At 44.7% G+C, this 13,898-nt stretch overlaps 3 protein-coding genes across 6 annotated transcripts in view; 2 read left to right on the top strand and 1 right to left on the bottom strand.

Annotated features, from left to right (window-relative positions):
- Nucleotides 1-13,898, bottom strand: part of LOC115735585 (DNA repair protein REV1) — an 870,695-nt gene that overhangs the window by 424,192 nt on the left and 432,605 nt on the right. The gene's annotated exons all lie outside the window — the stretch shown is intronic.
- Nucleotides 224-7,822, top strand: LOC115735581 (jasmonate-induced oxygenase 2-like). 3 transcript variants are annotated; one of them, XM_030666891.2, is made up of 3 exons: nucleotides 224-737; nucleotides 851-1,178; nucleotides 1,544-1,833. In XM_030666891.2, exons 1-3 carry the CDS (start codon nucleotides 250-252, stop codon nucleotides 1,796-1,798), a joined length of 1,071 nt encoding a protein of 356 aa, XP_030522751.1. In that variant the 5' UTR covers nucleotides 224-249; the 3' UTR covers nucleotides 1,799-1,833. The 3 variants fall into 3 exon arrangements, with proteins under 3 accessions (XP_030522751.1, XP_030522748.1, XP_030522747.1); XM_030666888.2 differs by lacking the exons at nucleotides 851-1,178; nucleotides 1,544-1,833 and adding exons at nucleotides 6,832-7,159; nucleotides 7,363-7,822 and having other exon boundaries at nucleotides 235-737; XM_030666887.2 differs by lacking the exons at nucleotides 224-737; nucleotides 851-1,178; nucleotides 1,544-1,833 and adding exons at nucleotides 6,105-6,679; nucleotides 6,832-7,159; nucleotides 7,363-7,822.
- On the top strand, nucleotides 7,969-9,375 carry LOC115735584 (methyl jasmonate esterase 1-like). The gene is made up of 3 exons (XM_030666894.2): nucleotides 7,969-8,532; nucleotides 8,659-8,790; nucleotides 8,954-9,375. The coding sequence occupies exons 1-3, from the start codon at nucleotides 8,092-8,094 to the stop codon at nucleotides 9,236-9,238; spliced, it is 858 nt and encodes a 285-aa protein (XP_030522754.1). The 5' UTR covers nucleotides 7,969-8,091; the 3' UTR covers nucleotides 9,239-9,375.

Below are 13,898 nucleotides of genomic sequence, written 5' to 3'. Positions count from 1 at the left end.
CAGTAGTTTTCCCCATGTCCTGACACTATATATCCTAGTCACTCCTTCGTTACTTCCGAATTATCCACTCAATCGCGTCCAGATTCAATCGTGCATCAGCCCCCCGCCATGTCCAACTACAAAAATGCTCCTCTCTATTACTGCTTCAATATCGCCGCCGGCAAAGAAAATATTTGATCATTCCTGATCAGTCACAAAACTCACAGTTAGCCCAAGAATCGTACTCACGATCTTTAACAAGAAAAGGAGATGGGAGAGGTCAATCCGGCGCTCATACAAGACATCGAACATAGGCCGAAGCTCGCCGCACCACAAGCTGAAGGCATCCCGCTCATCGACCTCGCCTCCCTCACCGGCTACTCGCCCTCCGACGGTGGTGCTGTCGCTGCTTCCACCGCCGCCGAATGGCTCGTGGCAGAGATAGGGGATGCTTGCAAGAAGTGGGGATTCTTCGCAGTGGTGAACCACGGGGTAGCAGTGGAGAAGAGGGCGAGGATAGAGCGGGAGGCGAGGGAGTTCTTCGGGCAGGGTTTGGAGGAGAAGAAGAAGGTGAGGAGGGACGAGAAGAAGGTGTTGGGGTACTACGAGACGGAGCATACCAAGAACGTGAGGGACTGGCAGCAGGTCTTCGACTTCACCGTGCAAGAGCCGACGCTCGTCCCGGCCTCCCTTGAGGATGGCGAAGGGGGCGTCACTGAGTGGATCAATCAGTGGCCTGACTACCCTCCTGGATTAAGTTAGCGTAGAAGCTGGCGCATGATCGATGAATCGTATCGATCAATATAATCTGAATCAGTAACTACACAATGCCTCGTCCATAATGATTCTCTTGCGGCTACTAAAATTTCAGGGAAGCATGCGAAGAATACGCAGGAGAATTGAAGAAGCTCGCGTACAAGCTAATGGGACTGACAACTCAGAGCCTCGGCTTGCCAGCAAACAGGTTTGACGAATTCTTCGAGGACCAGACCAGCTTCGTCCGGCTCAACCACTATCCGCCGTGCCCCGCGCCACACCTCGCTCTGGGGGTGGGCCGCCACAAGGGCTTAGGGCCGCTCACCATCCTGGCTCAAGACGACGTCGGATGGCTCGAGGTGAAGAGGAAGAGTGATGGGGAATGGGTCCAAGTCAAACCCATCCCTAGTGCGTTCATTATCAATGTTGGCGACATTATTCAGGTACCACGATCGAAGAAGAACTTTATACATGCACAACTTATCGCTTGAAGATGTGTATAATTAAGAAAGATCATTTGGGCCGTGAGTGGCTGTGAATATGCCTAATGACTACAACCCATCCTCTTTACTCCATCTAGCTCCTAATACATGATCATCTGTAGTTGCTTGATGCGAAGATTATTGTGGATCTCTCTCTTAAGAAACCAGTCAATCTTCATGTTACAACCAAACCAAAATAATTGAAGGGGCTGATCTTTTGGTACTTTCGTACATGATCATCGAGCATACATGTGAATTGTATTTGTGAATGTGGGTGAAGTACTTTACGGAACATCCTTGATGAATTAACTCCCGACTATGTGAAGGTTTGGAGCAACGAGAAGTACGAGAGCGTGGAGCACAGAGTGACGGTGAACTCGGAGAAAGGGAGGTTCTCGATTCCATTCTTCTTCATCCAGCCGCACTATACCATGGTGCAACTACCGAAGGAATTGACAGATGAGCACAACCCTCCCAAGTACAGGCCATACAACTGGGGCAAGTTCTTGGTCACCCGAAAAGCAAGCAACTTCAAGAAGCTTGACGTCGAGAACCTCCAGATTCACCATTTCAGGACATGAGATTCAGCATTAGAATCTCCAAATAAAAACCGTCTATCGTGCTGAGACGCAAGGAGTTATGTAGCATTGTTGTAGGCTTGTAGCTGAAGCCTTTCAGTTAGCATTGGCTGCTTGAAAAGGGCGGAAACTGGAGCAGAATGAAGCATCACTTGCTCTTTGCATGGTGTTGGTACCGGATAGCCAAATTGCTGACATCGTCCGGTCACAGAGTCACTGCACTTGACCTGGTGGCTACCGGGATCGAGGAACAAATCTCTGAAAGCGGTCTCCGAGTACTTCAAGCCTCCGCGAGATGTCATGGAAGTCGAGAAAATTTTAGGTGCTCTAGGAGTGCCACGTCATCTCCGCCAGACCATAGAAAATTTGACACGTGTCCTTGCGGTCCCATTCTCAGCAAATGTTCAAACGCCGCTCCGTCTCCGTGGACGCTGGCTCCGTTATCTCTTCCCCCCTCCCTCCCTTCTCTCTGTCTTTGCGTCTTCCGGAGGAGAAAGGCCTTCGTCTTCTCCCTCTCTCTTTCTTCCTTCTTCTTCAAAAAATCTCCCAGACCCCTCACATCTCTCTCTCTCTCTCTCTCTCTCTCACAAAGCGAACGACGACGACCGCGGCCGCGATCCTCTACCGGTCACAGCCGACCACCATCAAAATCGGTCTGGTTCAAGCCTTCGAGCAACTGGTTCAACCCTGGAGTCGGGACCGGAGGGCTCGATTGCACGAGCTTCCCTCTGAGGAGCTCCATCGGCGCCGTCGAGCGTCCGCCGCTTCCTGACGAGCGCCCCGGTGAGCTCCGACCTCCGGTCGAGGTACAACATGCGGTCGATGCCGGGGCGCAAGGACGACGAGGTCCAGGTGGTCCGCGGGACGTACAAGTGCCGCTAGGGCAAGGTCGTCCAAGTCTACCGCCGGAAGTGGGTCATCCACATCGAGCGCATCACCCGCGAGAAGGTCAACAGGTCGACCGTGAACATGGGGATTTCTCCCTCGAAGGTCGTGATCACGAAGCTCCGGCTCGACAAGGACCGCAAGTCCCTGCTCGATCGCAAGGCCTAGGGGCGCGCTGCTGCTGACAAGGACAAAGGGACTAAGTTCACGGCCGAGGATGTCATGCAGAACATCGATTAAGAGAGAGAGAGTGAGGAAGGTCCTTTTGTACTCAATTTGTTGACCATTTCGGTTACAATTTTGGTTGTTTTCGGACTCCAGAAGGTTATTTGGCTTATATATCCAAGGATGTTGCTTTAGATGTCTGGAATGCGCTGCTTTTTTTATCTGCGAACCAGTTGGATATTCTGTCTCCTACTGTAGTATTTTGTTTCAATTTCGCGTGATTCCTTTAGTTCTTTCGTGATCAGTCTTGTTACGTTGTGACTTCGGATTGGCAATTCAAGATTGTGGTTGGCTGGTGTAGTATTATCTTTCCTGAGACCGCGAAATACTTGCAACGAAATAGACTGAATAATGAGTTTGGAATCAATCGTATTAGATAATGCAGTTTACATATTCTTACTTTGAAGAACCAGGTCACCTACACATCAGTTGTTTCCTATGACCCATGAACCAAATCCAGAAAAGCTGGGAAAAAAAAGAGATTAAAGATAAAAGCAAGTCTCTTTATCTCTCGCGCTCGGCCCCAAGCCAAACCTCACCATCTTCTTCTCTCCGAACAATATCTTTCCAGCTCTGCCAAACGGGTAGCCTTGCCAACACTCCAAACCGACCCTCTGAACTTTTCTTTTTCCAAAAGAAATGCCTTTCTTCAGAGAGAAAAGCTCGTGCCATCGAGCCCTTCGACCTTGACTCTAGGGCTTGAACCAGTTGCTTGAAGGCTTCAACCAGACTGAGCTTGACGTGCAACAGACGCATCCTGTGAAACTTGTACTTTGTTTCAGTTCAATCCTCAAACGTATATTCAGTTCGACGAGGACGGTGGTCGGCTATGATGGGCTGAGGATCGCGGCGGCGGTCGTCATTCGCTTCTTGGGACACGGAGAGGAGAGACAGAAAGGTGGGATGTGTGGGAGATCTTTGCAGAAAAATCAAGAAAGAGCGAGGGAGAAGGGAGAAGACGCTTCGCAGCAAAGCAGAAGACAGAGAGAATGCAGCATAAGAGAGAGAACGCGCGTAATTAATGAAGAGAGGAAGAAAGAGGGAGAAGACGAAGGCCTTTCTCCTCAGGAAGACGAAAAGACAGAGTAGGGGGGAAAAGAGATAACGGAGAGGACGTTCACGGAGACGGAGCAGCGTTTGAACATTTGCTGAGAGTGAGACCCGTAAGGACACGTGTCAAATTTCTGTGGTCTGGCAGAGAGATGACGTGGCACTCCAAGAGCACCCAATATTTTCCTAGCTTCACTTGAGAGAGCGATCCTTGTTGGTCACAGCTTGAGTGGGTTGGCTTTTCCTCGGGTGATGGAGAAATTTCCCGATAAGATTGCGCTTGCTGTTTTAGTCACTACCTTGATGCCGGATACCGAACTCATTCAAGAGGTATAATCAATCTTAATCCCATCATTGCTATTTTAGGATGTGCATGACAATACTATTGCTCTAAAAATCAACTTCTGATTAGAAGTTGATTTTTTTATTTCTGCTTACGAACGTAAGTTTTTCTATGAGAGTAAATTTTTTCTATTTCTTCAAGTGGGTCGGAAACTACTTCTGAAGAAAAAAAAAATGCTCCAAAGTAGAAAATTGAAGTTGCATAACTAACGAATTTTTGTTCCGGAGGTTGCATTATCAAATAGACTTCTACTTTAGAAACACCTCTAGAGCAAAAATTCTACTCTAAAAGTGTTGTCATGTGCGCCCCTAGAGACCAAGAAAGATTTCGTGAGCTTATGATACCTAGAGTGGCGACACCAACAAAGGCTCGCATGTACAACGTACTTATGTGTGTGTCTTGTGGATCTCATGAGTACATTTTTCTCAATAAGTAAATTGTCGTTATTATAGTATAATAAAAAATTATCCATGAGTCAACATCAGTGATTTTCAGTCAAAATTGATCGAATGTACTTAATTGACAAAATGTGAAAAGATTTAAGACTTAATTGACAAAATCGAAAGTATTAAGATTGAATTAGCAAAAGTGTAATAAATTTAAGATTTTTTTGATAATTTTTCTTAATATCATGAGAAAATGTATCAATATGAATTTTTGATCCACTTTTTAACTCACTTTTATTCACTTGAGTTATATAGGGACTCGGTAAATTTAAAAAACGAGTCAAATATGGGTTTAAACTTGTAAAGCCTATTTAAATATGAGTCTTAATTTAACACATTTTCGGCCCATGACCTACAGGCTGCAACTTCCCAAGCACCCTCTTGTAAATTGGCCTCAACTCAAGTATATTAGCTTATATTTCTTATTTTTTTTTATTTTAAATAAGTAAAACAAAGAAAAAAAAATAAAAACTTTTCTAGAATGTTGCCGGCCACTACGTGTTGCCATTGACCATCTCCTTCGGAGAAAATAGAAAATAAAATTAAAATTTTTAAAATTTTTAAAAATAATTTTGTAAAAAATAAACAAGAATTTTTTAATAATAAAAAATTAGTTTTTTAGAAAATAGATAATACTGATTTTTAATAATAAAAATTTAAATTTTAAAAAGTACTTAAAAAATTCAATTGCATGAAAGTGTTTAGATAATTTTTTTGCAAGAAACAAATATTTCATGATTTAGTAAAATATGGAAACATTTAAGTAATATGGACCAAATCGAGTATGAGTCGAATCAAGTATGAATCGTTAGACACATTTAAGTATGAAACATTTAAGTAATATAGAAACATTTAAGTAAAAAGGACGGGTCATACTGTATTCGACCCTACTCAAACCCCATTCTATCCACCCGTTTGACACTTTTAATCACGAGTAATTCTCGTGATCGCGCTTTGAAATCGCATCCAACCCTTTGTTGGTCCTAATCCAGTACTTTCTATTGAAAATTATCTTGTGCATCAATTTTTTTTTATTTTTTGTCAAAATCTTGTGCATCAATTGCATCACCCGTCACATAAAATTTTCAACAACAGATGATGGAATCAGGAATCAATTATTTAACGCAAACTTTAAGAACAAAACTACCCGAATGACCAATGCTGCAATGCAAGCTCTTACGTCGAGAATCACGACATCTTCGTCCTCCCATGCCTTTCTCCTCATAATTGTCCCCATGTCCTGACACTACGCTAGTCACTCCTTAGTTACTTCCGAATTATCCACTCAATCGCGGCCAGATTCAGTCGTGCATCAGCCCCCCACCACCACCACCATAAAAAGTGCTCCTCTTTACATCTGCTTCAATATCACCCACCGCAAATTGATCGGTCACAAACTCACAATTAGCCCAAGATCATTCACACGATCCTTATCAAGAAAAAGGAGATGGGAGAGGTCGATCCGGCGTTCATACAAGACGTCGAACATAGGCCGAAGCTCGCCGCACCACAAGCTGAAGGCATCCCGCTCATCGACCTCGCCTCCCTCACCGGCTACTCGCCCTCCGACGGTGGTGCTGTCGCTGCTTCCACCGCCATCGAACGGCTCGTGGCGGAGATAGGGGATGCTTGCAAGAAGTGGGGATTCTTCGCGGTGGTGAACCACGGGGTGGCAGTGGAGAAGAGGGAGAGGATAGAGCGGGAGGCGAGGGAGTTCTTCGGGCAGGGTTTGGAGGAGAAGAAGAAGGTGAGGAGGGACGAGAGGAAGGTGTTTGGGTACTACGAGACGGAGCACACCAAGAACGTGAGGGACTGGAAGGAGGTCTTCGACTTCGCTGTGCAGGAGCCGATGCTCGTACCGGCCTCGCATGAGGACGGCGAAGAGGGTGTCACTGAGTGGACCAATCAGTGGCCTGAGTACCCTCCTGGATTAAGGTTAGCGTTTCCATGATTTTCTTTCCTTTGGCTACACTACACGGTGTTTCATAAGAGCAAATATCGATTTTACTATAGCCCTACCAATCTTATGAAGCTCGCATCTCATGCCCAGTCCACAATGATTCTCTTGGCGGCTATTAAAAATTCAGGGAAGCATTGAAAGAGTACGCACGAGAATTGGAGAAACTCGCGTACAAGCTGATGGGACTGATAGCTCAGAGCCTGGGCTTGCCCGCGAACAGGTTCGACGAGTTCTTCAAGGACCAGACCAGCTTCGTCCGGCTCAACCACTATCCGGTATGCCCCGTGCCGCACCTTGCTCTGGGCGTGGGCCGCCACAAGGACGCGGTGGCGCTCACCATCCTGGCTCAAGATGACGTCGGAGGCCTCGAGGTGAAGAGGAAGAGTGATGGGGAGTGGGTCCTGGTCAAGCCCATCCCTGATTCCTTCATCATCAACGTTGGGGACATTATTCAGGTACCACTTACTAAAAACAAACTTTTTGTATGCACAACTTATCGCTTAAAGATGTGCATATGGAAGATCATCAGTGCCACGATTTCGATTTTCATACGTGATCATCTGTCATACATATGAATTGCACTTGTGAATGTGGGTGAAGTACTAGACGGGACAGAACAAACCGTGTTCTTGACGAATTAACTCTTGACCATGTGAAGGTTTGGAGCAATAAGGCTTACGAGAGCGTCGAACACAGAGTGATGGTGAACTCGGAGAAAGAGAGGTTCTCGATTCCGTTCTTCTTCAGCCCATCGCACTACACCATGGTGCAGCCACTGAAGGAACTGACCGATGAGCACGACCCTCCAAAGTATAGGCCATACAACTGGGGCAAGTTCTTGGTCACCCGAAAAGCAAGCAACTTCAAAAAGCTTGAGGTGGAGAACATCCAGATTCACCACTTCAGGATATGAGATTCAGCAGCAGAATCCCCAAATAACGAACCATCTATTGTGCTGAGACACAAGGAGTTATGTGGCATTGCTGTAGCTGAAGCTTTTTTATTAGCCTTGGTGACTTGAAACGCTGCCGTATAGTGTAAGAAATGTGACTGTTGATTGCGAATATTGTGTGTTTGGCTAAATAAATAATGGGACTGAACACAGCGGTTTCAGTAAAGTGCCTCTGTTCTTCGTTCTCTGCTGTAAACCATCCTTGTTTATTTGAGTATTTTATGTGTACAAGGTACACAATTTCAATTCAAAAGGGAGGAAAATATGGGATCACAAGAATAGTCAACACCATTGATTTCGTAATTGCTGACCTGCGAAGGTTCTTCTTGGCTAGCTTTAATCAACACCAAAAAAATCTTGCTGAACAAAAACCCCTCGCCTTCCCCCCTTGCAGAGGCCCGGTTTTGGGTAAGAAGAACATCAAGCGAGAGGCAAATGGACAAAAAGAAGCTCAACCTCGCGTCACTTGCCCTCCTCATCCTCTTCCTCTTCTGCTTGGAGCAGAATGAAGCGTCTTTTGAAAGCAAGCACTTTGTTCTGGTTCATGGGTCAGGCCACGGCGCGTGGTGTTGGTACAAGGTCGCGAAATTGCTAAGATCATCCGGTCACAGAGTCACTGCACTTGACCTGGCAGCTTCCGGGATCGACCCGCTTCAGGCCAAATCTCTGCAATCGATCTCTGAGTACTTCAAGCCCCTGAGAGATGTCATGGAAGGTCTAGCTTCACATGAGAGAGTGATCCTAGTCGGTCACAGCTTGGGTGGGTTGGCTCTTTCTCAGGTGATGGAGAAATTCCCCGAGAAGATTGCCCTTGCTGTTTTTGTCACGGCCTCGATGCCCGGTCCTGAACTCAATATTTCTACTCTCAATCAAGAGGTATGTTCAATTTTAAACCCATCATTGCCAGTGATCCAATTTTCACTTAGCCAGGATTTTCGTATGCTTAGAAGCAGTTCTTTCCTATGTCGGTTGAGATAAAACTGTCGTGTTTTGCAAGTGAAGTCTCTCAGAAGATCTCCACCTGTTCTAGACAGCCACTACACCTACGACAGTGGGCCGAACAACCCTCCGACCACCTTCAGTTTCGGTCCAATTTTCTTGGCTTCGACCGTTTATCAGCTCAGCCCAATTGAGGTAAAACCAAGAAAAGAATCGATGACTCTACCCCATGCTAATCCTATCCGCGTTGCATAAGTTCCAATTTTTTCGGATGCCTGACAACATAAACTCGACCAAACATATTTCAGATCGATCGAAGCTCTCCCCTTTTTCCCAGTATTCTTTTCTTATTTTGCAGGACTTGACGTTGGCGAGCATGTTGCTCAGGCCACTGCGTTTGTTCAGCGACGAGGACATGTCGAAGCAGATAACATTGTCCCGGAAGAATTATGGTTCTGTGCGCAGGATCTTCGTGCTTTCCGAGGAAGATAAGCTCTTTCCGAAGGATCTTGCAGAGTGGATGATCGAGCGCAATCCGCCAGATGAAGTGTTGAAGACGAGAGGATCGGATCACATGGTCATGATGTCCAAACCCACCGAATTAGTGGCAATTCTCCAGGAAACTGCCCGTAAGTATTGGTGAGATGAGAAGTGGAGACAAAGACACGGACTTTCAAATGGTCGCTCGCAACAGTCAGAAGTTGTGTTCCATGATTAGCGTCTGTTCAACTTCATTTTGGGAGCTAAGCTTGTTAATAAAACGGGGCAAAGCAAATAGTTGACCAGTTGAGCCAGTGTTGATAATTCTCCGGACTCACCCGAAATGTCAAACCTCACAAAACACGAGGAGCAGCCAAGAAACACAAGTCCATGCTTCTCAAAAAAGTTGAGTAGAAAAATCAGATGCGCTTTTTCCCTTGAAAATTTCGCGAAATCCGCATTCTTTAATTAAGCAGATCGATTACTTCTTCAGTCAAGAGAGACATCTAGGTTTGGGAACTGCTTTCCCAAGGGGCTTTGGACACCCAAAGCCCTTTGGGCCAAAATATAGGTGTTTGGCAAAAATTTTGAAAACATCCTTGGCTGAAAATCAGCTTTCAAAAGGCTAAAAGCCCAAGATAGCTTGAACTTGAAAGCTGCCTTGGCTTTGCAGCATTCTCGGTCGCTACAGTAACTCCATTAATGAATTTTTGAAAATTTCAATATTACCCTCACTTATTAATCATAATTCCACATTTACCCTTTTTTTCCCTTTTTCCCTTCTTCCTAGCTTCCATGCCCTCTTTGTTGTGACAACACCCCCTCCTCCCCGCGATCCTAGCGACCCCGCCTTCCGGACTCCACCTCTGCCCTCATCGACCCTCCCATCAACCTCCACAACCGCCACGGTTGGTTTCTCTTGCTCGAGAGCTTCCCGATCGTAGCTCTGCGAGTCTCGAGTCCTCCTCGTGCGGCCGGTAATGGTGAGCGCGAGAGTGAAGGAGCGAGAGAACGCGCGGGGTTCCGGGGCGATGGGCTCCTCCGAGAGGAGGTCTACAATTTCGCGCTTCCATATCTCCGGTGGAGCAACCAAAAGCACTTGCGGTGTGCGAAAGTGAGCAATCCCGATCCCGGCGTCCCGAAAGACCACGGCGGTTGATCTGTAAAGGTCACGATCAGTCGGGTTGAATCGAATGCCGAGGATGCGAGCGTAACGCTAGCGCCGGGTAAGCCGACGGTAGTCATCATCGGGCCCCGAAACGAAGGCGGTAGCGATGGTGATGGATTAGGATGGCAGAGAGACAAGAGGAGGATGAGCGATGAGCTACGGCGAGAGAGGGAAGAAGATTTCGGTGTTTCTGGCGGAGAATAAGGAAGCGTCGGAGAAGGAATCGAGTGCTGTGGCTATGGCGCAGGCGGCTGTGATGTGGAATCCGAGGACGAGGAGGTTGGGTTATAAGGCTCCGGCCGCCGCAAATGGAGGGGCGAAAGTCGGTGATTCTTCGTCAAGGAGCGAGGGTGTTGATGTCGGTGGTAGTGGCGGCGGTGGTGGCGGCAACAACGATGGGAAGAACAGGGAGAGAGCCAACTTTGCTATGCCACTCCAAAGGAAGGAAATCGAGGAGGATTTCATGGCGATGACCGGACATCGGCCCCCTCGTAGGCCGAAGAAGAGAAACAGGACAATGCAAAAGAATTTGGTTGTTAGTGGATGTTTAAGATTGTTTTGCTTGCTTGATTATGGAACTGCATTCTGTTTATTTTAATGAAAATATTTTCTTTTTAATTGCAAAAGAAATCCATTTTGATATATTTTTTTATTTATAAAGTTGTTAATATGTCTCTATCATATTATTCTCAATGCAAATATATAAACATGTCCGTCATCGTTTTCTTTTTCTAATTTTAAACAAATTAAAAAAAATTAAATATGTCACATAAAATGACTTTTCAAATATATATTTACCAAATAGCATTTTCCTAAAAGTCTTACTCAAGACACTTTTCAATTACAGTTTATCAAACAGTTTTTGCATTTCACCAAACCCCTTCAAAATAAAGACATTTGCATTTTCTCGAAGACTTTTCCCAAAAGTCTTTCCAAAGGCAGCCATACACTCACTCTAGCACACGCTGTGCATGTTGTGGAGAGCAAGAACCTTGTCCAGAACAACGCACGGAAGAATCCAAAAAGGAAAAATCCCAACTCAAAATGAGAACTTTCTCATCCATTGGGGAGTAAAAAACACCCGATTCTGTTCCCCAGCAAAAAGATCAGTCGGCTGAAACAGAGTCTCTGAACTTGAAGATCTGATGGCACTCATGTGATCAAGATCTCAAGAGTCAAAACTCCGGCCCTTGTTGTACACATAGAATTTCTCACGGTGCAGACAGGACTTGAACAAGGCCAACAAGAAATGCCGCCTGCACAATGCCTCTCTCATCTCCTGATGGGGTCCTGAACTCACACTATACACGATGAGCGAATAAATCGAGACCCGACAACAAAAGAAAGAATTTCAGGGGAAGAGACCGACGAGAGGAACGGACGGAGCGGCCGCAAAAGCGGGATAGGCGAGCTGCGGAAGCCGCCTTTCCCGGGGGACAGCGGCGACGAGGGCGAAATTGAGGGCCAGATTCAGCAGGTTCTTGAACATCTGGAGTCTCTGCACGAGCATCATTGTAACGTCGGAGAGTATGAAAACGTGGAGCTTCGGGTTATGGCTAAGGTTGTCTTCTTCTCTTCTTCTATTTTTTATCTTTTTCCGCGTCCATTGATGGTCGTTGTCCGTTCAGAGTTCATTTTTATATATGAGGAGGAACTCAAGACAGATCCGGAGCTCGATCGAATCCGGCTCTTGGAGAAGCCAAGGGACAAATCTCTCTCTAAAATGGTGATAGGATGTACGAGTCTTATTAGTAAGTGACCCTAATAAGACATTACTTAAACTAATTAAAACGGTTTTATTAACAAGTGCCACGACGGTCCAGTTACAATCACTAAAGATAAAACAAACGTAAATGAGTGGCCATGTTCACAGAACAAAAGCACAGTTCATAATTTTTAAGATAATTATAATTTGTTTTATTATCAGATGTTAATGAATTTTAACGTCTCAAACATTAGCTAATAAAATCATTTTGAAGTAGACACGCACGTCGTAATTTTTCTAGTTACTAGTTCGCCCCCAAAAAAAAACTTGAAGTTGACGATCACGTCACGATTTCGCTCAAGTTACTATGGGGTCTTCGTGTAAGAAAAGCTCAATCGAAGAAAAATCATAGGTGTGTTTCAATAGACGGTAGAAATTTGGTGTTAGTAACTTTTGTTATAATTTGTTCTTAACTTTGTAAATGTGTCGATAATTTGATTATTTTGTACCCCAAAAAAAATGTCCCCTTTTTTGGTTGATTATGTGTCAATGTTACTATTTACTCCGCCAAATCAGCTTCTCTCCCAATTGTTTAAAAAAAAACGAGACTTCTCTCCCAAGAAGCTATAAGAAATCAAAAAGATAAGTACTAATGAGTTTAAGCCATCGGTAAATTCACATGATATTCACCAACATCTACTTCTATAGGCTAATACTAAATTCGTCAAACATTTATAGGCCATGTCTTATAACCACATATACGCTATCGGCAAGTCGGTTATAAGACAGTTCGACAACGTAGGAACCGAAGCTCCGATTACTCATCCTAGATAGGGGATGTTACTATACCCGCATATCCGACAGTAGCCAATTGAAATTGATGTGAAATATATCTTCCCCATCATCACCCCCTAAATTGAGAAAAAAATATTTTTCTTCCCTTCATCCTAGGGAATATTCCCGAATTTTTACGTCCCAAAGTTTAGACAAAATAGTTTAAAGACTTGCTTAGGTCCAACATCTACTTCTATTGCCTAATACTAAATTCGTTAGACATTTGTAGGCACATGATTGTATTTGATATTATCATATCTACCACGCTATCATAAGAAACTTATTAACCTTAGGAATCTAACTGATTGCGAATAAAACAAAACAATCAAAGTTACGTGAATTTCATCAGGCAATCTCATTTATTTGTCCTAATAGATGAGACCTTTCAAGGGAGAAATTAGTAAATTTAGGTATAGCAACTATAGAAGTTAGGGCTTAGCATAATGGATCGATCAAATTAGGAACCGCCCGAACCGAACCGAACCGAACTAGCCAATTTGGTCTAGTTCTCGGGAGTTTCGGTTCTATTCTCGATTTCATAAAATTGAAATCGGTTACGATAAGTTCGGTTCTCGTTTTTGAGGGGAGAGGGGACTAGACCTACCGGATCACCCGGATCAAATCGAATAATATTCTTTTAAAAAAATTTCTTAAATGTAAGCCTAAACCTAAGATGCTTAATATGACTTTTAAGTTTAGCGAATACATGATGCAATTAACGAGAGGTTAGTGAATATATCATTAACAAGAAAATTTAACAACAAACACACATAAAAAATATATGGTCAGTCCAATGATTGGATCATCCGGAACTTGACTGGACCGGTCGATCCAGTCCTATGACCATATGGTCCGATTCCTAATCCTTGAAATTGGGAACCGGTCCTCCCAAGTTCGGTTTCCATTTCTAGGGTAGGACAGAACCGAATCGAGAACCGATTTCTCCCGATAGAAAGCATTCGAAAATGTATTGTGTTTGGATAGTGGCTCCACATGTGCATTGCCATATGTTATTGCCATGATCATTAATAGTTTCTCGAAAGTTTTGTAATCCACTGTGTTGGTTATTTGAGCAGCTATTATTAAGAGTACTAAGGCTCCTTTTGTTTTGCGCAA

Source organism: Rhodamnia argentea, chromosome 11 (genome assembly GCF_020921035.1).
Source record: "Rhodamnia argentea isolate NSW1041297 chromosome 11, ASM2092103v1, whole genome shotgun sequence".
NCBI lineage: Eukaryota > Viridiplantae > Streptophyta > Magnoliopsida > Myrtales > Myrtaceae > Rhodamnia > Rhodamnia argentea.
This window is presented reverse-complemented; position numbering and strand designations above follow the sequence as displayed.